This window comes from Rhinolophus ferrumequinum, chromosome 17 (genome assembly GCF_004115265.2).
Source record: "Rhinolophus ferrumequinum isolate MPI-CBG mRhiFer1 chromosome 17, mRhiFer1_v1.p, whole genome shotgun sequence".
Classification (NCBI taxonomy): domain Eukaryota; kingdom Metazoa; phylum Chordata; class Mammalia; order Chiroptera; family Rhinolophidae; genus Rhinolophus; species Rhinolophus ferrumequinum.
Genome location: NC_046300.1, coordinates 3,578,760 through 3,606,477, shown reverse-complemented (window position 1 = coordinate 3,606,477; position 27,718 = coordinate 3,578,760). Strand labels below are relative to the sequence as shown.

Below are 27,718 nucleotides of genomic sequence, written 5' to 3'. Positions count from 1 at the left end.
GACCTAGCAATTCTACTCCTGGGTATCTGTCCAAAGAAAACAAAAACACTAATTCGAAAAGGTATATGCATCCCCATGTTCATTAAAGCATCATTTTCAATAGCCAAGATATGGAAACAACCTAAGCATCCATCAGTAGATGAACAGATAAAGAAAGATATAGTACATAGTATCATGGAATATTATTCAGCAATAAAAAAGGATGAAATCTTGACATTTGCAACAACATGGATGAAGCTAGAGGGTGTTACGGTAAGTGAAATAAGTCAGACAGAGAACAACAAATACCAAATGGTCTCACTTATATGTGGATTCTAAGAAACTAAATAAATAAATCAAAACAGAAACAGATCCGTAGATACAGAGAACAAACTGATGGTAGCCAAAGGGGAGGGAGTGGGGGATGCAAGGGAAAAAAAAGCCTGACAATATCAAGTGCTGGTGATGATGGGGACCAACTGGAACTCTCATGCATTGTTGAAGAGACTACAAACTGTTGCAGCCACTTTAGAAAGCAGTTTGGTGATTTCTGATAGTTATATATGCACTTACCACATGACCCAAAAATCCTAATACTAGTACCTGAGAGAAATGAGCACTTATGTTCACACTAAAAATGCATGTGAGTGGTTACAGTGGGTTTATCAATAACCACCCGAACCTGAAAGGAAGCCAAATTTTCTCCAACAGGTGAATGGATAAGTACACTGTAGTAATTCCATACAATGGAATACTATTCAGCAATGTAAAAGAATGAACGACTGGTATCCACAACGACATGTCTAAATCTCAAGTCAAGAAAACCAGACACAAGTGGCTACATACAAAATAATGCTGTTTATATGACATCCTGGAAAATGCAAAACTAGAAAGACAGAACAGATCCGTCGTTGCTAGGAACTGGAGATTGAGAGGGGTGGTCACTACAAAGGGGCAAGAGAGAATCTGGAGGTGTAATGAAATGCTTCTGTGTCTTGATAATGGTGGTGATTACATGGCAGCATGTGTGTGTGTGTCAAAATACATGGAACAGCACACTAAAAAGGGTAAACTTTCCTGCATGTAAATTATACCTCAATAAACCTGATTAAAATCGTCTTTCTATATATTAGAAGGAAAAAAAACAACAACTAGAACATGAAGATTTTAAAAATATATCTCAAAAGGCTCTCAAGGAATGCTTATTCAAATGAATTCAATTAGTAAAACGTTTACATATCAGGCTAGGATGAGGCCATTAAACTAAAGGAGAAAAGAACCCTGTAGCTAGAACACCTGACTCACGCCCCCCCGCCCCGCCCCCAGTATATTAGTGAGGACCGCCAAAGCAGTCCGGGAGTCCTCTCTCCTCCACCCAAGATGCTCTTCATGTAGACCCATCCTAAGGGAAATAAAACTTGACCTGCAAAGGAACTGACATTCACGCCACGGAAACCCTACAGGAAGTATTATTCTCTTTGTGGAGCACACACCCAGAAGTAAATACCAGGAACAGAGAGCACTGTTAGGGTTGGGCAGGTTTCCACCACACTGGAAACACCAGAGCCACAAGTACCGTGTTTCCCCGAAAATAAGACCGGGTCTTATATTAAGGTTTGCTTCACAAGACCCATTAGGGCTTATGTTCAGGGGATGTCGTCCTGAAAAATCATGCAGGGCTTATTTTCCCGGGAAACACGGTAGCAGTTGTGAAGGTAACACTGTTTTCATTCATTCATTCAGTCAGTCAGTCGGTCAGTCAGTCATTCATCAAATGTTTTAGTGTCTACTCTGTGCCAATGGCATGTGCGAATACTCACAATAATGATAAGGCTAGCTAACAATTTATATTGTGCTTAGAATGGTGCCAAGCATTTTATTAACTCATTAATGCTCACCGATGCCCAATGAGTTATTTTTCCAATGAGGAAACTGAGGCACAGAGAGGTTAATTTGTTGAAGTTCACGCAGGTAGGTAGTAAGCGGCACCAGCAGAATTCGAACCCAGAGATTCTAACTCAAAACCACCACTGCGTCCTGTTAGCCAGGGGCCCAGTCACTCAGCTCTGGGCACGCCTCCTGAGACATCTGGATTTTATTTTAATGGTCATACTGACATTCCAAGTTTTTTAGCGGGAGGGTTTCATAAACGCATCTGTGTTTCACGGGATCAGTCTGGCTGCAGCATGGAGAATGAGTTGGAGAGGCACGGTGCATGGATTTATTATCCCACGGTTCTGGAGATCAGTAATCTAAAATAGGTCCACAGGGCGGGTTGCTTCTGTGGGCTCTTGGGAGAATCTGTTCTTTTGTCTTTTCCAGCTTTTAGAGGGTCCCTTCCTCCACCTTCAAAGCCAGCCGCACAGCAGCAGCGTGTCATCATTCCTCTCTGACCCTCCTGCCATCCTCTTACAAAGATCTTTGTGATTCCGTCGGGCCGCCTGGATAATCCAGGATCATCTTCCCATCGAAATTCCTCACTTCGAAATCATACCCACAAGGCAAGGGACCGTGTTCACAGGCCCTGGGGATTTGGGGGGCCATGATTCAGCCTGCTGCAATGCCCAAGTGTGTGCTTTACTGATTGGGGGATGGGAGGACACGGGAACACCAAGGGTTATGATGCTACAAGACAATCAATTGGTCAACTTGGGACCAACTGCGTCGACCTTACTGCTGAATACTTTCCTTCCTGGGTTTTGAGCACATGGTTTGATTTCAAGTAAAAATAGAGTGATACCCCTCAGATCCGTGCTCTCCACCCCTCCTGCGAGCCCCTCATTCCAGGAGCCTGTGGCATAAACTGTCCTTAATATATCAATGCTCCCAGGAGCATCTGCATTTTAAAATAGGACAGAGAAGGGAGAATAACGCTTCACATAAAGATATGAGTTTATAATGATAGCGTATTAGGCCCCTTGGGGAAGATACGTGAGGCAATATTTAGACAAGTCAGACAAAACATAATTATGACCTAATTTGAATGTTCTGCAATTTTGGTGTGGAGATGGCCGTCTCCTCAAACCCGTCACCCACCCTCTTTTGGTTCTTTGTAAGTGATACTGAGTAATTTGTCTAAAAGAACTAATTCTCTTTCAGGAATGTAGTCTATCTTTGAAACAACAAAAAGTACCTGTTTGAAGAAAAAGTCATTCACTCGTTTTGTTCTCATAAAAGTTTAATAGAAGCCAACTAAAGTTTAAGATCCCCCAGAGGACAAATAAAGATATTTCTCAGCAAAGGTAGAATCACAATTTTCATTGGTGCTGGGGGATTTTCCACACAAATGCAATTTTATTTTACATTTAAAAGAGGTAAGTAAATAGACAAATCAATTTCAGCTGTTCTGAAATTTCATACTGGGTCATTAATTTTAAAAGATGGGACTTCAATAGTAGTTAAAAGAATAGGGGCCCAAGGGTAAAGACTGAGAATAATCACCTTCAAAATTCTCACTTATCAGCAGCCTCCCATCAGAGCAAGAATTGTCTAACCCAGCTTCCTGTGGTGTTCTGCACTGCATGTTTTACCTTTAAATACGGGCTCCTGCGGAATTCCCTACCGTGTCAACTCAACCCCTTCTTTCTTAAAGCTGGATCCTCTGATGGATTCTGACAAAACCAAGGTAGGTAAATTTAAGACCTGACCTCCCAGCTAGTGGGGGAGACAGAGATATAAACATAATGTTCGGTATAGTATAAAAATAAAATAAAGACATGCACACGCTGCAGCTGAATGTGTGTGTGTGTGTGTGTGAGAGAGAGACAGACAGAGAGAGAGAGAGATCTTCCCACAAGAGATAACGTTCAGAGTTGAGGCTTAATCCAAAATAATCACAAGTTTCTCAAGAGAAATCTTCACCCAGGCCAGTACTTGTTATGTTTCTTTTAAAATAATTATGACAATGATAGAATTAACGTTTCGCCACCCTGAGCAATGTGACTTCAGGCAATATATGCTCTCTGAGCCTCGGTTTACTCATCTGTAAAATGGGTTTATAGGGCTCTGCTAATGTGTATAAAGTAATTGACAGGCCCAGGCACACAGTAGTTTCTCTCTTGACTAAAATGGAACTCTAATTTACATTAATAATGTAAGTTTAATTGTGTAGTTGGTTTGGTTGTTTTCTTCTATATTGGGGTTGATTTCCTGTATCTGGGTTTGAAAGCATTAATTTTAAAACATGGGACTTCAATAGTAGTCACTGTGAAATCATTTTGCAATATGTACTTATATCAAATCATTACATCGTACACAAAGTTATATGTCCATTATGTCTCAATAAAAGTCAAAAAGATTAAAATAAAAGCAAGAGTTTAAATAAATTGGTCACTGAGTAAAGAATTGAAAAAGCCTAATTAAGCTACTAAGATTCGTTACTGAATAGAGACACACTTTCAATTTTACTCATAGATGATAAGTCCAGGATGGATGTTATACTGGGATTGTTCTAGTAACTACCTCTGATTCAATTTAAATCTTGTTACGGTGTTTTTATAACAGTTTTATTGAGATATAATTCACACGCCATAAAATTCACCTACATAAGTGTGTGACTCAGCGGTGTTCCAGGCAGTCACAGAGTTGGCAGTCATCACCACAATCAAATTTACAGCATGTCTTTGCCCAAAGAGAAACCTTGGACCCACGAGGAATCACTTCTCACTGTGTCCAAACTTCCCCTCTCCAGCCTTGGGCAGCCACTACTCTCCTTTCTGTGTCTATGCTAAATATTACAAGGAAGCGGAGTCATTTGATTTGTGGCCTTTTGTGTCTGGCTTCTCTTCCGTGGCATCATGCTTTCAGGGTTCATCTGTGACGTGGCATGTAACAGCACCTCACTCCTTTTCACTGCTTCGTAACATTTCATTGCATGGACATACCCCATATCCATTCATCAGTCAACGAACACTTTTGCTGTTTCACTGTTTGGCTGTTATACGTGATAGTACTTAATGAACATTCAGGTACGGATTGTTGTGTGAATGTATCCTTTCCATTTTCTTGGGTATTTTCCTAGGAGCGGAATTTCTGGGTCATGTGGTAACTCTATGTTTAACTTTCTGAGGAGCTATCAGACTGTTCCAAAGTGGCTGCACCGTATTCCCGCCAATAGTCTATGAGGGGTCTGATTTCCCCACGTTCTCACCAGCACGAGTATTGTCTGTCTCTCTTATTTTAGCCGTCCTGGCGGGTGTAAGGAGCTGGCTTATGGTTTGATTGGCATTTTTCTGGGGGATCATGATATTGACCAGCGTTCATTGTTCATCTTGGCTATTAATTAGTACATCTACTTTGTGGAGGTGTCCATTCAAATCCTTCATCCCTGTTTTAATTGGGTTAATTTTTCTTTTCATTGTTGAATTGTAAGATTTCCTCACATTTGTTTTTCTGAATATAAGTCTCTTATCAGACATGATTTCCAAATATTTTCTCCCATCCTGTTAGTTGTCTTTTCACCTTCTTGATGGAGTCCTTTGTAGCACAAAAACTGGTAATCTTGGTGAAGTCCAATTTATGTATTGTTTTCTTGCTTGTGCTTTTGTATATTTAAGGAACCGTTGCCTAATCCAAGATCATAAAGATTTACGCCTATGTTTTCTTTTAAGGATTTTATAGATTTAGCTCTTACTGTTAGGTCTTTGATCCCATTGGAGTTAATTTTTATATATGGTGTGAGGCAGGGGATGAATACCATTCTTTTGGATGTTTCCATGCACCTTTTGTTGAAAAGACTGATCTCCGTATTTCATTGTCTTGGCATTCTTGTCAAAAAACTGACTGACCATAAAAGTGAGGGCTCATTTCTGCAGTCGCAAGTCTAGTCCATTGATTTGTATGCCTCTGATATTTTTAAAATAATTTCTATTCCTGCAAATGTATAGAATGGAATATTTGTCTATAAAGAAGCATAAGAAGAAAATTAAAGGAGATACTGATCCCCTGTGGTAGAATGTTCTTCCCTCCTTTCTCATAGTTGCTCTTGCCTTATCATGGTGGGAGGTACAGGCTTGCTCCATGTGGCTGGGCAGGGCCATGCAGTTTGCTCTACTCCCGGGGTGTCAGTGAACATGACGTAAGCAAATATATGAAATGCAGTGGGTCTTGTTTTCTTGCACTTTTTTGATCATATGAAAAAAAGAAACATATGACCTGCGTAGCCACTGATGAGTGACAGATGCTTGGAACAAACCTGACCCCGGTCTGTGACCTGGAGCCCAGCCAAGGTTAGTCAGACCTCAGTCAAAACTCAGACACTTGAGCAAGGAATAAATGCTTATCGTTGTTTACCACTACGGTGTTTGTGTTTGGTTGCTCTGTAGCAATAGCCAACTAATACACCTACCACTTAGAGATAACTGCTCCTATAGGTTTTGTCCCTTTGATAAAAAATGAGATCACGAAAAAAATTATATATGTATATTTGGACTCCTGTTTTTACTTAACATTTTCCCATAATACTCTGTGTTTTAAAGTTATTGATAAACACTCCTTTTATTATCCACTTTTGTAAACCTTAAATCATACATTTCTCTTAATCATTTGTGTATCACTTTTATATTACAAGTAAAAATACAATGCATTTCACTTTCTCTCCCTCTCTCACACAAACCTTGGTCTACATTTCTCATTATTTCCACAGAATGGATACCTAGAAGTAAATAGCTTTAATAAGCTTCTTTATCCAGAGTTCAAGGTGGATTCCCCTGAACCCCGATTTCCATGGTATTTACTCCTCACATTCTCACCTATACGCTTCAGCTAAACCCAGATTGTTTGCTTCTTAAGAGATACAAGTCAAATTTGATCTCACTTTATTAAAAACCATTTTTGTGAAATCTTCTAGCATGTTCCCAAATTGTCTTTGGATATTTACAGTTTATTCTGAAGAAGACCATTGTTGCCACAAAAAACAAGCTGTGCAAAGCCCTGCCTCTCTTGTTTTCCTTTACGCTCATAGGGAAATAGGGCCTGCAGACAAAGTGTGAGCTCCTTGGGAATAGTGGACAAGGAAGGGCTCATACCGCCAGGAAGAGGGCAGAAGCTCTAATTCCCTCTACATCCATAAGACTGCCTGGCATAGTCCACAGGTGCCGTTGGTGAATATATGCTGAGTAAATGAATGTAAGAAATAGGGAGGATGTTAAAGCAGCTATTCAGGTCAGAAATGACCGCCCTCACAATGATTAATAACTATTTTTAAGGCTTCTATAGTGACAAATAGGCTAAATCTAAAATTAGCGTAGGATTTTAAAGAGGAGGCCAGACGGCCAACCCTGTATCTAAACTTTTCTGGGCACTTCTTAGCAAATCAATGGATCTCTCTGATCTTTCTTTTACTTTCCCTTTGCCTAAGGAAAATCACATTTTTTAGGTCATCTAACAATGATTGATCTGGTTTCATTTTGGCAACTGCTGAAATTGTTGGTTACCTGGGACACCCCAGCATCACACTGGCGGCCCATGCACGGGACATATGCTGAGCTTCCCAGGAACTCTTGTCCCGGGTGCCCATGGTTTGTCACTTTGCAAACAGAACCCCTAATCTCACCTGGCCACCTCCTCTCTGTGTCTGCTCTAAGGAGACCTGGGCCCCTCTGTTCCCACTTCTCCTGCACTGGCTTTAGAGGCTGTCACCGCTTAGCCCCTTGGGCTAAGAATGGAGGTCCCCTTTCAAAAGCAACAACTACTACCTGCTTCAGATACTCTGTACGGTAATCTAGTCTTACCTAGTCATGCCCTAGGCCCCATTTTTTTTTAAAGTCTGCTTTGCTAGTCAGTCCCCTTGAAATTCCCCAGACAAAAATGGAACAGAGGACAGGAAAACCCAAGTAGGTTTACTTAAATTGAAACACACCAAGGACAGCTGAGGTGCTACACTGGGAACTGGGGGGTGACACGAGGGAGAAGGTCCTGGGTATGCCCCACACCAACACAATGATTGTCACAGTTTGTATAGGACGAGTCCAGGCTGCAGACGCCAGCAATCTGTGACACCCAGAAACTGCCCCCACACACCTACGTTTACCTGAGGGTGCAGGACCTGCTAATGCAGCAGAGAAGGGCTCAGGCATTCCCTGCACCCTGAGCCTGGCTGCAAACGGTGGCGCACAGTCACCTTCCTCGTGCCCCATTTTGTGCCCAGTGCTGTGGAGGGGACAGAGGCCCATCAAATACTCTATATTCTGTAGCTGGATGACGCACATAGAGAAAATAGAAATGCACTGCTTCAGAGCACCTGCAGGAAACCTGATTACCTGTCGCCCACCCAGGAGCAAACATTAATTCCAGTGCTTGAATAGAGCAGAACACCAGGAAGGAGTGAAAATGCAGATGAGCTGGCACCAGACGGCGATATGTGGGCAGCCTTTCCCTGGGCAGCAGTTTCAGCCTCCAGAGTCGGGTGATGGCTGGGCCATCATTGCTCTCTCACAGATTCTCCTGAGTTTTGCTAAAGAAGCCCTGTTGCCATCTCGTCATAAAGGAAGCTGCCTGTGGGCGAGTTTTCACCATGACAGCTGCAATGATGAAACAGTGAAGAAGAACCGCCTCTAAGTCCAGAAGTGCACCCGAGATAAGGTTTATTGTCGGTGCCCTGCAGCTGCATCTGAAGGCTCGGCCGCTGCACTTCTCAGTAAGTGGGGTCCAGGCTCATTCCTGGCAATCTGAGCAAGCGCCTTCTTTCTGTACCAGACTCCGTGCTTTTCCTAATAATTTAATTACATGGGAGGAGGTGTGTAGAAAAGGTGGGATGTCCTGATTGTGAATATAGGACAAACTTTTACAGCAAAAGGGGAAATAAAACCCTTTATAACTCTATTTTAGCAGGGACAGAACTAACAAGGGTGCCCTTTCATGTGCACCATGCAGGTCCCATTGATTCAGGGTCCTGCATCCCATTCTCGGGTACTGGCTAAGGAGCTGGACTGTACAAGTCCAGTCAAAGTGAGTACCATGGAAATAACACCTGTAGCTTTGTGGATGCTTATGAAACAGACTTGTTTCCCACTATACCAGGTCCTCCAGGAATTAAAATGAGAACATATGTTCTGCCAAGGTTTCTTAGAGAATACATGAGTTTAGAAAATAGGAGGTAGGATATAATAAAATACCTCGGAAAGGAAGTCTCCGAGTTCATTAAGAAAGCTATAAATTAAAAAACAACAACCCAGAAGGGGATGACAGTACAGCATCTAACAGAAGGCTTTCTGTTTCTCTTGGGGGTTCTAGGAGTTTCGAGATGGTTTGGTTTTATATAAAATGTACAAAATTTTGCTGAAATAGCTCACTTGCTTTATGTTCACTAATTTAATTGTTTACCCAAAGCAATGTAAACATATTTCTGTTAATACAGAAAAAAAAGGAATGGAATGAAGCAGAAAAAGGGACAGAGAAAGAAGCAGAGAGAGAGAGAGACAGAGAGAGAGAGAGAAATCAAAATCTCTTAATACTCCATGAACCTAAAATTCATAAACACATGAAAAGTGACTGCTTTTATACCCATACTGATTAATGTATTTGATACCCAATGTAATAAATTATCATGTTGAAAATTTCATTATCTGCTATAATTTCTATTTTGCATGAAAAGTTATGCCCTGCCTCATAGTTACCACAAAATGTATTAACGTATGTAGCTATATGTTAAAAGTTTACATTTCAAATAATAAAGTTTTAGAAATCAAATCACCTCATTTGTGTTTATTACTTGAAAGGCTGCTTGGGGGAGTTTTCAGGCGAAGACCAAATGTATGGCACCTTCCCCCAGACAGAGCAGGCTTGTTCCCCGCTCCCAGGCCGAGGTGCTCTGATCTGATTTGTCCCGATGCTGGGTGTTTCCCTATGTAACTTGACTTATAAGCGCTGTGAGTTAATGTGCCTCTGTTCTGCACAGGCTCGGGTGTACTGAGCCCCATGCCCTGGATCTGACACAGTCTCGGTGCTGCAGACACAAGCAGTGACACGATGGATAAAGTGCTGGCCCTCTACTATTGAGTCCGGTCTCGGGAACTAGAGGACCACCAGAGACAGGTACGTCCAGGAATGGGGGAGCATGGATGTGGGATGATGGGTAGCCAGACAATATTTAACCGCCGGGAGATTTGCAAAAAACTCCTTTTTCCTCCCCGTTCCAAACACTCAGGGTGGCGGCGTCATTTCCATCTTGGCTAAAAGCATGTTTATTTCTGTGGCCACGATTTGAATCCATGAGTTCCATTTTAGGACTGATTCAGAAAATTCATCAGATGTCCAGTAGTAGTAAAAAAAAATTGCATGCATCTTACATGGCCCTTATTAGTCGTTTATGTTTTCAGGAGTGTGCAGGTTTTCATTTGGGGGATGATGCAACGTAAGTAGGTAAACATATTATTTGCATTTTACACCTTGGCTTATTTATTTATTCTTTATCCCCCAAGAGATAAATTGCATTGCTGATTCTGCTGTACAAGAAAAAAAAAAGGAAGTAAAAGTAAACTCTTTACTTTGAAGGGCCTAACAGAGCGTGAATCCTCTTAGCTGCTTTTCAATTTCTGTGCGCTGAGGTTGTGTATGCAATTACGTGTCACCATAGCTGACTCAAAAATCTCTAAAAGAAGGGTTGGAAATACAACTTTGGCTATAAAATAAATGCCCCAGGCAGAAAAATAAGTTGAAAAGACAACAAGAGGGGAAAATATGTATAAGTCTGAATTTCAGTAGAATTTGACCAATTCTCAGGAACACTGGGGAAATTCATTGCCAATTGTTAAGATATTGCCCAACTTTCTAGAAATATCTGCAGTACATAAGGTCTGCTTCTATCTTTCCCCAAATTTCAAAAAAATAAATAAATAAATAAACAAAAAAATCCATATATAACACCTGCCAGAAGCCAGATTCTCAAAAGCACTCGAGGAATTTTAGATTGACTCAGTGAAATGTCACATGAGCTAGTAGCTCACAATCTAAGAGACTGTGTGTTTCTGACGATTGTAGGTAGGCAAACTGTGTTTGCTTCATTCTGTTCAGGTTGAATCTTATTTTAACAGTTTAATGGTTTTCTGATGGATTTTCGTTGGTAGCCATGAGAAGAATGAGTTGAACATATTGTCATTTTGATATATTTTTTATGCTAGTGAAGTAGCTCTAATATTTTATGCTAGTGAAGTAGTTCTACTTGTGCACAATGAAGCATTGCCCAGTTGACATTTATCTAACAGTATGTATTTGAATTAAAGAGACGGCCCAAAGAAATTTGGGTTGTTTTCTCAGCAAGGGTGATTGGTATGCCCGGGACCAAAAATATTAAGGGACCACAGGCAAACGCTGGAGGTGTTTTCAGGGAACAGAGCAGAGAGTGAACAGAATTATACAAGATGTGTGGTCAATTGCTAAAGCTCCAGTAATACCCAGCCTTCGGTGGAATTTATCTGGCTTACAGAAAGTTATCATTCTTGGTAATATTTAGATTCCTGTTAGAGTATCTTGTGTTGACCATAGGACAACCAATTTTCTTTCAAAAGTGTCATCTTTTTAAAATACAAAACATCACAATGATACGTGAAAAAAAGGATATGGCTGTTTTATGGTAAAATAAATCAATCATCAAAATTTTGGAATGATCAGATTTGGAAAATAATTCTATTTTTCAGCAGCTGTAAAACCAGAATACATGACAAATTCTAATGGAAAGTGTCTCATTATGTAACATATTCAATTATCTCCCCACTGAGATATTCAACAGTTCCGATTACTTACTTCAACAATTTAATTGCAAAAGATAAATAGACATTTATTACTTTTACAAGTGTGGTTGTACATACCATTACTTTGCCAGTCAGTAAAAGTCACTAGGGAATATCAATTTTGCATTTTTTTCTGACCTAGAATTCCTCCTGTTAATGGAAATTAGTGCAAAGATAGAGCATATGTAATATCATTTCAGGAAATGTGGACAATTCAGACATTACTTTCTTAACTTGAAGAGGCAGTTGTCTTTGTTGTTGTTTGTTAAGGATTTTTAAAAAATCTTTGCTTCTCAGGTTTAGTGAATACTAATGTGTCCTTTCAATGTATTAAAAACATCACTTGTTGAAGTTTTTTAAAAAGATTAGAATATCTGCTTTTATTTTCACTGTTGCTTTAAAAATTCTTGTTCTACGTGGTATGGAATCATCAGAGAGGAAGAAACAAGATTATTTTTTATCAAAAGTGGCATAATTCTGATTAGCAATACTTATGTTTATTTGAAAAAGGAACTGTATAAAGTTCTGGTCAAGATAGCGGAGTAGTAGGTAAATGCTATGCTTACCTCCTCCAACAACCATATCAAAATTACAACTAAATTATAGAAAAATAAACATGGAGAACCACCTGATTAACTGAACAGAAGCCCTATAACTAAGGATATAAAGAAGAGGCCACATCAAGACTGGTAGGAGGGACAGATACACAAAGTGGACTGGTCCCACAACCCACGTGTGGTGGTTGAGACTTGGGAGAAATATCTCAGCTGCAGAGGAGCTGGAGGAATGAGGGACCTCAACCTCACACTGGGCTCCCCAGCCTGGAGCACTGGTGCCAGGAAGAGGAGCCCCCACAACATCTAGCTATGAAAATCAGTGGGAATTCTGTCATCTAGGTGAGAAGGACGATGGGTGGAAACCCAGGTGTCCTCTTAAAGGCACATGCACAGACTCTCTCACTTGCAGGCACTCATCCTGGGCTCCAGTGGAGGGACAGTGGCGTATGGAGCACCAGGGACATGCAGGGAGAAACTGAATTATGTGGCTTTAGGGCAAGGGCTGGAGGGACAACTGCCATTGTCCCTGTGTTGAGTCCTCCCCCACAGAGCCAAATCTGAATCTGCACTAACCTGATGAACACTATTCTCCCCACCCTGGTGGCTTCCTGAGACCGCCCCCTTCCCAATTTGCACAGCACTGGAGGCTCTTTTAGCAGCAAACAGCCAGCCCCAACTTGTTCATCACCTGAGGCTCTTTCAGTTGCAGTGGTTGCTGGTCTTGGCCAGAACTGCATTGTTTCTTAAAAACTCTCAAAGATTTGTAGGACCCAGGCAGGTGGCAACTGGCCTCAGTGTACTGTATGCTTTTTATTGAGTGGCCCCATCTCTGCTCTGGTGCTAAATCTCAATCTGCATTAACTGGGTGAACACTACTGGCCCCACCCTGGTGACTCCCTGAGACCTTGTCTCACACTACTTGCACACTGCTAGAGGCCCTGTCAGCAGTTGAGCCTTATAGGCAGCTTGTAGTGGAAGAGCTGGCAGTTAGCAACAGGGCTTGGGGTACCCTGTGTCTTTGGCTAAGCAGACTCAGGTCTGGCACTGGTGGCAACTGGCCTTGGTTCACAGTGTGACCTCTCCTATGTGCCTCCAGACCCAGCACAAGCAGCGACCAACCACATGTCACTTTGTAGTTCCTACCAGCTAGCCCCAGGCTGGTCACGGGCAGCAACTGGCTTTGACCTGTACTGGAGCCCCTCCCAAGAAGCCCCAGGACCAACACTCCTGGTGGCAAGCTACAGATCACAACAGAACACAACCTGATTAGCCCCATAAGTGGCACACCCAAAGTGTGGTCTTGGCAGACACCAGACCCCACTGGGGTGAATCTTGTTTCTTGAGGTCAACCCCCACACAGAAGGCTTGTATGCTGTGGTTATGGCCAATTCTCACTGCCAGTCAGCCTGAGGGCCAATCCCACACACTGGCATTCCAACAGCAATCAAGGCTCAACTATAACAGGAGGGCACACACAACCCTGAAGCACCTGGCTCAGGTGACCAGGGAGACTACATCACTGGGCCCCACAGGACACCGACCACCTGGCCAAGACTGGGAGACATAGCAGATCTACCTAACACATAGAAACAAACAGAGAAAGGCAACCGAAATGAGGAGGTAAAGAAATACATCCCAAATGAAAGAACAAGAGAAAACTCCAGCAACAGATCTTAATGAAATGGATTAAATGTTCTCATCAAAGACATAGGGTAACTGAATGGTAATAAAACAAGATCTATATATGCTGCCTGCAAGAGACCCACTTCAGATCAAAAGACACACACAGACTGAAAGCAAAGGTATGGAAAAATATATTTCATGCAAATGGAAACAATAAAAAATCTGGAGTAGCAATACTTATATCAAACAAAATAGACTTTAAAAAAGAGGCTACAAAAAGAGATAAAGAGGTACATTTCATAATGATAAAGGAATGAATCCCACAAGTTGATATAACATTGTAAACATCTATGCATCTAAATATATAAAGCAAATATTCATGGACATAAAGGGAAAAATCAACAGTAACACAGTCATATTAAGGGATTTAACACCACATTTACAACAATGGATAGATCTTCCAGACAGAAAATCAACAAGAAAACAGCAGCCTTAAACAACACATTAGACCAGAGAGATTTAATTAATCTCTTTAGAACATTTTTCCCCAAAGCAGCAGAATACACACTCTTTTCAAGTGTACGTGGAACATATTCTAGGATAGACCACATGTCAGGCCACAAAACAAGTCTCAATAAATTTAAAATTATTGCAACCATATCAGAAGTCTTCTCTGACCACAATGGTATGGAACTAGAAAACTATTACTAGGAAAAAAAAAACCTGAAAAACACACAAACATATGGAAGCTAAATAGCATGCTAGTAAACAATGAGATGAAGGAAGAAATCAAAAGGCACATTGAGACAAATAAAAATGAAAATCCAATAAACCAAAACCTATGGGACACAGTAAAAGTAATCCTAAGAGGGAAATTCATAGCAATGCTGGCCTACCTCAAGAAACAATAAAAATCTCAAACAATCTAACCTTACACCTAAAGTACCTAGAAAAATAACAATTGAAAAAACCCCAAATGTGTAGAAGGAAGGAAATAATAAAGATCAGAGTAGAAATAAATGAAATTGAGTCTAAAACAAAATACAAAAGACCATTGAAACCAAGAACTGAAAAGATAAAATTGATAAACGCTTAACCAGACTCATCAAGAAAGAGAGGCTCCAAATGAATAAAATCAAAAATGAAACAGGAGATGTGACAACTGACACCTCAGAAATACGAAGGATTACAAGAAAATACTACAAACAATTATACACCAACAAATTGGACAGTCTAGAAGAAATGGATAAATTGCTAGAAACATACAATCTTCCAAGACTGAATCAAGAAGAAACAGAAAATATGAACAGATGAATCACTACTAACAAAATTGAGTCAATAATCAAAAAACTCCCAACAATCAAAAGTCCTGGACCAGATGACTTCATAGATTAATTTTACCAAACATTCAAAGAAGAATTAACACAAATCCTTCTCAACTATTCCAAAAAATTCAAGAGGAGGGAAGGCTCTCAAGCGAATTTTATGAGGCAAGTATTACCTTGATTCCAAAACCAGACAAAGACATTGCAAAAAATAAAAGAAGTATAGGCCAATACCCCTAATGAACATAGATGCAAAATCCTCAACAAAATATTAGCAAACTGAATTCATCAATGCATTAAAAAGATCATACACCACCATCAAGTGGGATTTATTCCTGGGATGCAAGTTCGTATCAATATCTGCAAATCAATTAATGTGACCTACCACATAAACAAAATGAAGAATAAAAATCATATGATCATGACAATAAATGCAGAAAAAGCATTTGACAATATGCAACTTCCATTATGATTAAAAACTCCAAGCAAAGTGGGAATAGAGGGAACATACCTCAACATAATAAAAGCCATAAGTGACAAACCCACAGCTAACATCATATTCAATGGTGAAAAGCTAAAAGCGTTTTTCTTTAAGATCAGGAACAAGACAAGAATGTTCACTTTCACTACTTGTATTTAACATAGTATTAGAAGTGCTAGCCAGTGCAATCAGAAAAGAACAAGAATTTAAAGTCATCCAAATAGCAAAGGAAAAAGTAACTCATTATTTGCAGATGAAATGATAGTGTATATAGAGAACTCTAAAGATTCCACCCAAAACTGTTAGAACTGATAAATGAATTCAGTAAAGTAGTAGGATACAAAATTAATATTCAGAAATTGGTTGCGGTTTTCATCGACAAACAATGAACTATCTGAAAGATAAATTTTTTAAAAAGTCCATTTACAATTGCATCAAAAAAATAATAAAATACGTAGGAATAAATTTAACCAAGGAAGTAAAAGACTTGTACTCAGAAAATTATGAGACATTGGAGAAAGAAATTGAAGAAGATACAAATAAATGGAAGCATAGACCATGCTCAGGGACAGGAAGAATTAACATCTTTAAAATGTCCATACTACCCAAAGCAATCTATAAATACAATGCAATTTCTTTCAAAATATCAATGGCATTTTTCACAGAACTAAAACAAATAATTCTAAAATGTATAAGGACCCATAAAAAAACCCAAATAGACACAGCAATCTTGATGAAGAAGAACAAAGTTGAAGATACCATACTACCAGATATTAAAGTATACTACAAGGCTATAGTAACCAAAACTGCATGCTACATAAAAACAGACTCATAGATCCATGGAACAGAACAGAGAGTCCAGAAGTAAACTCATGCATATATGGTCAATTAATCTGTGACAAAGGAGGCAAGAATATACAATGGGGTAAAGACAGTCTTTTCAGTAAATAGTGTTGGAAAACTGGACAGATACATGCAGAAAATGAAACTAGACCACCTTCTTATACTATATACAAGAATAAACTCAAAATGGATTAAGGACTTACATGTAAGACCTGATATCATAAAACTCCTATGATATATATAACTCAGAGAGTTTTACTGCCTATGATTTATATATATATGTGTGTGTATATATATATATACACACACATATATATATAACTCAGAGAGTTTTATGATATATATGATTTATATATGATATATATCATATATAAATCATATATATATACATATATATGATTTATATATATATATATATATATATATATATATATATATATATATAAAATGTAATAGTGCTTGGACATAAAAAAAAAAAAATCTTACCATTTGTGACAACATGGATGGGCCTAGAGAATATTATGCTAAATGAAATAAGCCAGACAGAGAAAGACAGATATGATCTCACTTATATGTGGATTCTAAGAAACAAAATGAAAGAACGAACAAAACATAAACAGATTCATAGATAACAGAGAACAAAGTGATTGTTGCCAGATGGGAAGGAGGTTGGGGATTGGGTGAAAAAGGGGAAGGGATTAAGGAGTACAAATTGGTAGTTATAAAATAATCATGGAGATGTAAAGTACAGCACAGAGAATATAGTCAATAATGTTGTAATAACTCTGTATGGTGCCAGATGGGTACTAGACTTACCAGTGTGATCACTTCATAAATATACATATGTCTAACCATATGCTGTACATTTAAAATTAATATAAAATAACTTTGAATGTCAACTATAGTTGAAAAATAAAAATTGAAAAGAACTTGAAAACTGAACATGCTATTAGGTTGGTGCAAAAGTAATTGCGGTTTAAAAGGTTAAAAAAATTTGCAATTACTTTTGCACCAACCTAATACAATCAAACCATCTAATTACAGGGATATTAGAGAGCACGTTCTTCCTAAGACATCTCTGGAGATCACACCACCAGGCAAAGTGTCTTATTCTCACTTGTCCACTCACCATTTATTTCAAAACCAATCTACTCTTAACCTTAACATCTTCTTCTAAACCATACAATGCTAATAGATATCCAGAAACCAAATGTGGATACTGGTGTTTTGCCCAGCCTGAGTCATTTGCTGAAAGAAGTAAACATTATTAATGGGAAATATAAAAAAAAAAAAGAGAAAGAAAAGGAAATTGAACAACTATATGCCATTTCTGTCTTCTATGTTGTGACATTTTATTAGTTTCATTTTTAAGTTAAGTAGTGAGAGTGGTGAATTAAATAATAAGTTGGTTTAGTTAGTTAAGCACATTAGTTAATGAAGAAAGAGTATTTTTTGGTATTTCCTGAATGTATCCATTTAGCCAAGGTCTATCTTTTTTGGTTCTACCAGGATTACATTTCAAAATAACAAAGCATTTAAATAAAGTTTTAAACTGAAAACCGTCAGTCATTTAAATTAGTACAGAACATAGGTGTTGCTGTTGAAAGATCCAAAGTTGGGTCTCTCTTCCCTTATTTACCATCTGTTTCATCTTTGGCAAATGATTTAACTTTTCAGACTCTTTTTCTTCATTGGAAATTGGGTAATAAATAATCACACACCGAATCAGTGGAACGGCACCGGAAGAGCTGCTGTGTAAAACTTGGACAGTACACAACAGGTGGAAGCCAAGTGTATGATTTGTTCTTTAAAGATAAGTTCATATGAAAAACACCTTTCAAAAATTTCAGAGCAAACATTCAAGATTTCTAATTTACTATCCCCAATAAAAGAGCTTCAACTCTCCTTGACATGTAAAACCAGACGCGGAAATGACCGCCACTTTTTCACACTGCCACGCAGAGTTATTAAAACATTTCTACTCTAAATTCACTTTCGTTGTCCGATTGTTTCAAGTAGATAGAAATATGTTTTTATTGTCTCCGGGCTTATAACTATGCTTTCAATTTCTCTTTTGGCTTTGTTTGGGTTTGGGTTTGTTCAGGTTCATTCAGCCTCTGCAAAGCTCAAAGTATCATAAATTTCTTCTCAGTTTGTGATACAGTTTCTTTTCCCACATTCAATTGTTTTACATTTAAGCTTCTTGTCCTCCTTGTCTTATTGAAATATATTTCAATACTGAATAATAAAAATGATAATGGTGTTTATTTTCCATCTAATTAACTGTGCCTAGAACTTTTACTGTTGGAAGGTCTGCCCTGCTGTCCTGTTCACAGCTGACCACCGGTCTTACTTTCCTCTCTCTGGCTTGCCCCTCACTGTGCCTGCACCCAGGAATGCTTTTCCACGCGTTTGTGTGTGTGTGTTAATCGTTTAGGAGTCAATTCAGAAGTCTCTTTGCTCCTACTGTACCCTGTACACACATTTTTTGAAACAGTTTGTAGATTGGACGACAGTGATTGATTTACATTTCCTTCTGCCCTTAGATAAGATTTCTTCATATTTGTATTTCTAGCACATAACAGATCGTTCATAAATGTTGGTTGGTTAAGTGGCCAAATAACTACATTTTACTTTAGAAAGCAGCTGTCAGTTTTTCTTAAAAATTCCACTTGGACCTTCATCTTTCTGTTTTCTGTAGAATTTGATCATCATGGCATGTGTACTCCTGATTCTTTTGGGGGGCGCAGTCATACTGCCAGCAGACTTACTTCCTGATAAAACATGTAAGTGCCATCTATTAAATGCAAAAATCTTTAACAAAAAATAAGCACGTTACAAAAGTGACAACAGTATTTTCTCCTAAATAATCCCTCAATTAGGAAATTATAAGTGGATTGTTTAAAAAGGGATAGACTATTTATCCTTATCAGAATACAAACTCTTTAAATATGCTATATTTTAAGAAAGCAAGATTGGCTGAAATGCAACTTTTATCCTACAATGGGACATCATAATGCAAATGCGGGCATACAGACTCCACGGAATAAAGCTGGAGCTGGCGACCACTTTCAGAATGTCTTTCCGTGCAAGGGAATAGATAGGGGCCTTGCAACCAAAGAACAAAAAATCTTGCACTGTGTTTAGCTCAGAAATTTGTAGATCTATGGGTCTGGTGCAATGACAGAGTCTAAGAAAACTGTCACGTGGCCCCAGTGCTGTCTAAGAAAACTTCCTATGCTCACAGCAGTGTTTTCTATCTTCACTGTCCACGCAGTAGCCACTAGCCACTGATGGCCACTGAGCACTTGAAATGTGGCTCATACAACTAAGGCAATGAAGATTTTCTTTTATTTAAATTTATTTAAATTGAAGTAGCCACGTGTGGCCAGTGGTGACCACCATGAACAATGTGTTGTAGACAGCACTGGAGGTCCATAGGTGAGTGTGGATCGGGGTCACAGACGGCTATTAAATATTCAAGGTCGACAGAAACATCCTGACCACATAATAAAAGAATCAAAGAAGGTTTCATAATTGTGGTACAATATTACCCCAATTTTAGAAAAAGAAAAAGTAAAACATTCATATATGCCCAGGAAAAAAGGCTAATGAATATACCACATGTTAATACCATTCTCAGTGGTAGAATTGTGGGTCAATTTTCTTTCAGTTCTTTTTTTCCTCACCTGTGCTTTAAAATTTCTGAAATGAGCAGATCTTGATTTTGTAATTGAAATGAAAGCTTTTATTCTGAAAGCAAGGTTAGAGAGTGGTTCGTTAAGAAAAAACAGACAAACAAACATTTTCTCCCAGAAATGTCTATTTAAGTAGTTTTGCTGACAAATTTGTTTTGACTTTGAATCATACTAAGAAATAAATCCATTTTACATCAAGAAACAGCACACATAAAAATTCATAAGTACATATATAAAGGAAAGAAAAGGTTCATGAAACGGAATTTATTCTTATTATATTTGATGCACGAAGCAGTACTTAGTATATTTGATATCTTTCCTATTCTATTTTATTCCATGTCATTAAAAAAAATTGCTAGCCACAAACCAATAAAGTATCCTAATCAAATAGTGGATAATGACTTCTCAGATTGAAAACTATGCTTCTAGTGAATAATGATAGACTAAAATATACATATTTCAATTAAAAACCAATAGATGTTATAGGTAAATACCTGGGCAAAGTATTAAAAAATGCATAATGAGTTAAAAACAATTTTAAAGGAACTTCTTCCAAAATTATTTGAGTATTATACATTCTAGTACTCATAATAAACTACTACTGTACACAAAACAGTATTTGAAAACGTAAAGAGTGCCACGTATGGACAACTGAACACTGTGTTGTCCCTTTTTTCTTTTGATCGACAGTTTCACTTCTCCCACCTGTCAATTTCACCATGAAAGAGGCCGGTTTGGCTCAAGTCCTTTTACGTTGGGAACCGAATCCGGATCAAGAGCAAATGAATGTCAAGCTAGGGTATCATGTGAAAATAAATGCCCCCCAAGAAGATGAGGTAAGTGTTCTGACGGCGATCTGTATTAGAGTCAATTTCAATTTGGAATGCATTTTCCTTATCGAAGCGAATTTAACGGAAAAAAAGGAAGCTGCCTAAGGGCCGTTCGTTGTGTTCCCAGTAGAGCAGCGTCTGTTGCAGTCGCTGAGAAGCAGTGCACACACATGCTATTTAGCATCGAGTGGTAGCACTGGACATTTTAACTTTGGGACACGTCTTTTGTTTAAAAAAGAAAGTTTTGTAAGGTCTGAGGTACAATGGATTATAAAATACTGTTTTGTGGTTTCTCTAAAATAGCCAAACAAACACACAAATAGCCGAGAAGAAAACAGGGGAGTAAAATGGGAGGAGGGCATGGGGTCTGATCAGATGTCAAGTTCAATTCCCGGTTCAGCCTCTTCCTTTGTTTGCAACCTTGGACCAGACACTTAACCTCTCAGAAGCCCAGGTTCACTGCTATGTTAAATCACGTGATACCCTCTAGATGCCTAATAAAATTCAACAAAGGGAGAAGCAATTGCATAGCATTAACTGTTTTTCCAGCAATATGGAATTTTCTGTCAATTTTCTGTTATCTATGGGAGGAGACCAGAACTGGACATGGTGGTCAAAGGGGACTGGAGCCTTATTTGTAATATTTAGTTTGGTTTATTAAGACGAATGTGTATCATTGAGGAATTAATTATGATGTTTTTATTATACTGGTTTTTAAAAAATGTGTAAATACTAGAATTGGGTAATTTATTTATTTATTCAGTTTTTAAAACCATTTTATGGAGATATGATTGATGTGTAAAAAGCTGTACATATATAATTTATCCATCTCAATGAGCTTAGGGTTAAGTATACACTTGTGGAACTGTGGGTTTTATTTTTTAGTAAACCTATTTCATTGCATTTTACGTGCCATTGAAAAATGGGAAGAAAATGCCTATTTGATGAAAACAGTTCTCTTAAGGCTCTTTCCCTTTTACATATCATAACTTGTGGGTTTTATTTTTAGTTTGAAACCAGGAGCACTGAAAGCAAACATGTGAGCATCCTTCACCAAGGCTTTTCAGCAAGTGTGCGGACCATCCCGTGGCACAACCACACCCTCCGAGCAAGCAGCTGGGTTTCTGCTGAGCTCAAAGCCCCACCAGGTAAGGCCCAGTTTTATATTTCAGACTTTGTAGATGTGAGCAAGCCAGAGAGCCAACAACTCGCTTTTCTTCTCTTGAGTCAGCCATCACTTCCTGCCCAGTACTCTCCCACCTCAGTAACATCCTAACCGAGCCTGTCATCACTTCTTATCATCACAGTCCATCTAGGGCCACCTGGCACATCCCTGCAAACATCACTTACCCGCCTCTGCTTAGAAGCTCAGAATGGTCACAAACAAAATCTGGGCTGGTCAGATCCCTCGTAATTGGGATCAGGGGCATCTTTCCAACCACGCCCTCCAGGGTTCCTCTGCTCTGCTCCGATGGATTTGTAATCATGATGCCCACACACCGACACAGACCTGTCTCAAAGACTGCTTTCCTGGGCTCGTCTCCTGTGCTGGTTTTTCTGAGCCCTCCCATACTTCAAAGCCCAGATCAAGTCATCCCTGCTCTGGAAAGTCCCTTGGTTTCATCCTATGGAGGGAAGGATTCTCTTCCCCTCAGAACTCATCCATGGGCTGTGCTACTTGTTGACATTGACAATGTGACATTACTTATTTTTCACAAACGGATAGATTTCTGCCCTGCTAGCTCCAACTACAAGCCCGTGGGAGGCAGGGACAATGTGTTATTGTCCCATGTGTTATTGCATCCAGCACGTAGTAATACATGCTTTAGACATACTGTTCATTTTCAATTCTGTAGCTTCTCATACCACATTGAAGAAAACTGTGCTGACATTCTCCTAGAAGCCACAAGACTGCAAACCTAAATGCTGTGAAGAAAAGAGGGAAACACCACTGTCTCTGTACTGTCCTCCAGTAGAAAACTGGGGTTCTAATACTTAAAACCAGTGACCCTTCTGGTTAAACTTGGACACACACACACACACACACACACACACACACACACACACGAAAGGAAAGAGGACGAGCAGGCCACCAAAGCCTGGGCATGTGAGTGCACCTACTTACAGTTGCCTTGACAGTCCGGTCTGGGTCATTTTCAAACCATTCTCTTGTCATATCATTGGAGAAAAGGCCATTCCACCACATTGTGGCGGTGACTGAGAACAGCATTGTAAAGACTGTTTCCTTTACCCGTTACAATGTATTATTCAGACTGTATATCAGCCAACTCACAATGGACTTGAACCCAAGGACAGAATCTTATCCAAAGCGGACACAAGATCCCACATGCAGGCCACTAAGAGCCTTACATTGAGCCACTTCCGGCCTGTCTCAATAAACAACTGCAGTACCCCAGGAACGTTGTTTCAGAATAACATTGTCCCCTAAGCACACCAATACAGGTGACACTGATGAAAAATTAATTATTTCTGCCTTGCATCAAACTGAATTCACACCAAATAATTCGTTCTCTGGGAGGGGACTGGGAGACAAGCTGACTCCAGGAATGGCTGGCTGCACAAGGGCACAGACCATCTGGGCGTTTAGAGTGTGGGCAGGTTCACATGGACACGAGAATGGAAGTGTGTGCAGACCATGGTACACAGCTGTTCACGGCGATCGCACAAAGCAGATCTTTGTCTTTAACTTCTCTGCAGACAACACGGGGCTCTCTGCCTCTCCCCCTTGGGAGACACTGCATAGCATTGATAAAAATGATCTAATTGACTAACACTAAGCTTAAAAGACTCCCTTCCATCATTCAAGACTGAGTCTTAGGCTTGCCTTTGGACGAGGTCCTCCTTGACCCTCAGCCCAAAGTGTTTCTCTCCTCCTCTGAGCAATAGCATGGCCAGTGTCCCACAGTGTGGTCTGAAGAGCGCCATCAACATGACAATAATTGCGGTGGAAATGAAAACAAGGCTTCCCAGTCAAAGAAATTGGGGAAATACTGGGCGAAATGAGCGTGAAAGGGTTTCGCGTGAAATCTTAAGATTTCCTTACAGCTTGAACATGCTAGTGCACGCTGCACACTGAGTCTCTGAAGAGGTGGTGTTATTTGGCAGTGTTGCCAAAACTCCTATCCTTCGGAGAAGTTTTAGGATGGAAGTGGCACTGGAGACCTTCCTCAACCAACTCTCTCATTTACAGTTAGAAAACCCAAGGCCCAGGGTAGGGAGGACCAAGGTGTCCCCAGGTAGCCTTGACAAATGTGCATTAGAACCCCGAGGTTGCTGGACACAAGCTCTGAATGACGACGTATTGCACTGCTCTTGACCTTTCGTACATGTGTCACACACAGCCCCCGCCCCCAAAAGAGTTGGAAAGCTCTTTGACGTCAGAAACTCGGGCTCTGCAATCCTAGCTCCTTCCTGCAGTAAGTTGGTTCTTTGTAGAGAGTAGGTTTCTATAAATACGTGATGGTGATTACTTTTGATGGTGGATAAGGTGTTCCCAATCCCTACAGTTTCAAAAGAAGCACAAAAATCAGAAACTATCATGTCACTGTCTTGTTCTGTTTATTTTTGACCATCTAGGGTCTCCTGGAACCTCAATTGTGAATTTAACTTGCACCACAAACACCGTGGCAACTAACTGTACACACTTACAGCCATACCAAGTCTCTCTTCACTGTACCTGGCTTGTCGGCAAGGACGCCCCTGAGGACACACAGTATTTCCTCTACTATAGGTGAGTACCTATTTTGACTTATGCAAATGGGTTGCTGCCTCCAGTCGGAAAAACTTACAAGTGTTCCAATTTAGGTATGGATCTCAGACCGAAGAATGTCAAGAATACAGCCAAGACACACTGAAGAGAAAGAATGCATGCTGGTTTCCCAGGGCTTTTATCCATAGCAAAGGGCGTGACTGGCTCGCAGTACGTGTTAACGGCTCCAGCAAGCACACTGCGATCAAGCCATTTGATCAGCTGTTTGCTCTTCACGCCATTGGTAAGATGGACTCAAAGCTGAAACACCCCACTCGCCGAAGCCCAGCACTGGGAGGCATTATAAAGATCACCTAGCTTGACTATTTTCTGATGCCCAGTGGCCATCTGGCCTCTGAATATGAACCACAGGGGCAAGCTCCCCCAGCCTCAACTCTCGTACGTTTTGGGCCAGATAATTGTGTCATGGAGGCCACGCTGTGCACTGTAGGACGTTTAGCAGAATCCCCGGCCTCAACCCACTGGATGCTAGTAGCACCTTCCCCCGCCAATTGTGAAATATGTCTCCAGGAATTTCTAAATGTCCCTTAGGGGGGCAAATTCTCCCCTGCTTGAGAACCACTGGAAAGGGAACACCTTGCTGAAGGAAGCCATGTCATCTCTCAGCAGCTAGGACTGGTGTCGTGCCATTCCTGCCCCTGGGTCCTGTGATGGCTTGGTGACACCTCCAAACAATTCTTACCCTTTTCCTCACAATGGCCTCTCAGCTCTCCACAGGCAGCCACGTGTCCCATCCTGAAATCTCTCTTTTCCAAGCTGTCTGCCCCCTCTCTTGTGACACCTTTACCATGCTGGTCTGTGTCCTCTGGATATTCCTGAGTTGTAATGTCTCTCTGAGCATATGATTCTCAGATAGAAACATGTCACTTAAGGTTTCATTTCCTCAGTTCTCAGAATAGAAGGTAGTCTCCTTCCTTCTAGGTAGGTGTGTTAATGAAACTTATCGGGAGCCTTTCACATAGCAAGTGTGGTGATCGACATTCAGGATTTCAATGGTGGCGGGGTTGTTAGCGTGGGCTGTGGAGCCCGGCTGCCTGGACTTGGATCCTGCCTCCTCCTCTGACTGGCTGAGAGACCTCGACAAGCTGGCCATTCCTCTGTGTCTCAGCCTTAGCTGAGAAATGGGGAGCAATTAATACTTCCTACAAGGTTTTTGTGAGAACTGTGCTAATCAAGTATTCTGGACAGTGCCTTGTATAAGTACCCAATAAATATGCAGAAAACTATTTAAAGGACATGGTTTGGCTTGTGACATATCTCTATCTATATCAAATGGAGCATAACTTTGTTTAAAGAATCATAGCATTTACTAAAGAGTAATGCAATTCTTTTCAATAGTATATTTCTTGGGTGACCTAAAAATGTCACTTTCGTGAAAATAGGTAATAAAACATGCTGAGAAAGACTTGGGAAACAATGATATTAATATGAAAATGGACACAATCTGGTACAGACCACAAGAATTCATTTGTATATATGATTTTCATTTCATTGAGACAAATCCTCAGATTACTAAAAGAAATTGACATTTTGGGTTAAAAATTTTCTGCTTAGGGATGGCAGCCTCTGGAGCCAGTGGGTCTCATTCTTAGCTTGTCCCTGTGATTCATTAACGGTAGCTCTTAGTCACATAACCTAAGACAAGAATGCTCTCTTAGAAATAATTTCTACCCACATCACATGGCTGTAGACAATCAAGTGAGACCTCAGTGGGAAGAACTGTAGTTCTTGTTTAAGTAAAGACAAACTTAGCCCAATCCATTCTTTTTATGCAAGAGAAAACTGAAAGTTTCCACTCCATCCCCTAACCAAACTAAAACAAGACACACACACAGCAAAATGAAACAAATACTGAAGCCCAGCGAGGGGAAGTGGTGACCCACGGCCCTACACCTGCTCAGTAGAGGCAGGGCTAGGTGGCAGCTCCAGGGCAATTTCTCTCTAGGATCAGTTTATCCTGGGCTTGGTCCAACGCTGGGAGTGAAAAAGAAATGGTGGGGTGGGTCTCGCAAGGAGCTGAAGAGGGAAGGGATTCAACCATTCGATGCCAACTGGAATAGGGATCTTTGAAGGTTATAGAAAGGATCTCTTCTTCTTCAGAGTTACAAGATAGGGGTCATATGTGAGCCCTGGAGTCCAATGGCTTGGAGGTCAGGTGATTACATCCTGAGGGCAAACACTTGAGAAGGTGACATCTTAGAAATGCTTTGAGAAGTGTGAGTGGATTGGATTTATCAGCCCCGGTCACTGACTTCTCATTCTCTGACCTAGATCAAGTAAACCCTCCAGTGAATGTCACAGCCAGGATTGAAGGAACCCGTCTCTCTATCCGATGGGAGAAACCAGTTTCTGCCTTTCCGGCCCACTGCTTTGATTATGAAGTGAAAATTTACAACACGAGGAAGGGTGCTTTTCAGGTAATTTTTCAGGTCTTTCCAATATTCGATGATGGCATTCTTTTAGAAATATTTAAAAAATTACCTTCAGTGACTACTCTGGTTATAGCTTAGAGCTAATAAGGTCAAAGGTAATTTACATCTACCCAGGTTTTATGAAAATAAACCAACCCTTACTGGCCTTTTGTCTTGAAAGGACATCTTTTGGGTAGAAAATAATACAAAGTGTCAGATTAAAAACTCATTAGCACTACTGTTAGTGAAAATGTAAAATGGGCAACCACCATGGAAAACAGTATGGCGATTTCTCAAAAATTAAAACTAGAAATATATATGACGCAACAATTCCACTTCTGGGTATACATCCAAAAGAACTGAAAGCCGTATCTCCAAGAGAAATTTGTACATCCATGTTCATAACAGCCAAAAGGAGGAAACAACCCGTGTCCGTCAACAGATGAAAGGATAAT

At 40.1% G+C, this 27,718-nt stretch overlaps 1 protein-coding gene across 1 annotated transcript in view; it reads left to right on the top strand.

Moving 5' to 3' along the window:
- The window catches only part of IL5RA (interleukin 5 receptor subunit alpha), a 51,165-nt gene that overhangs the window by 3,335 nt on the left and 20,112 nt on the right, over positions 1-27,718 (top strand). The window contains exons 3-8 of the mRNA XM_033132811.1: positions 19,236-19,320; positions 20,923-21,068; positions 22,072-22,210; positions 24,660-24,813; positions 24,888-25,075; positions 27,124-27,269. Of these exons, the coding sequence (XP_032988702.1) occupies positions 19,236-19,320; positions 20,923-21,068; positions 22,072-22,210; positions 24,660-24,813; positions 24,888-25,075; positions 27,124-27,269 (858 nt within the window). The remainder of the gene's footprint in view (positions 1-19,235; positions 19,321-20,922; positions 21,069-22,071; positions 22,211-24,659; positions 24,814-24,887; positions 25,076-27,123; positions 27,270-27,718) is intronic.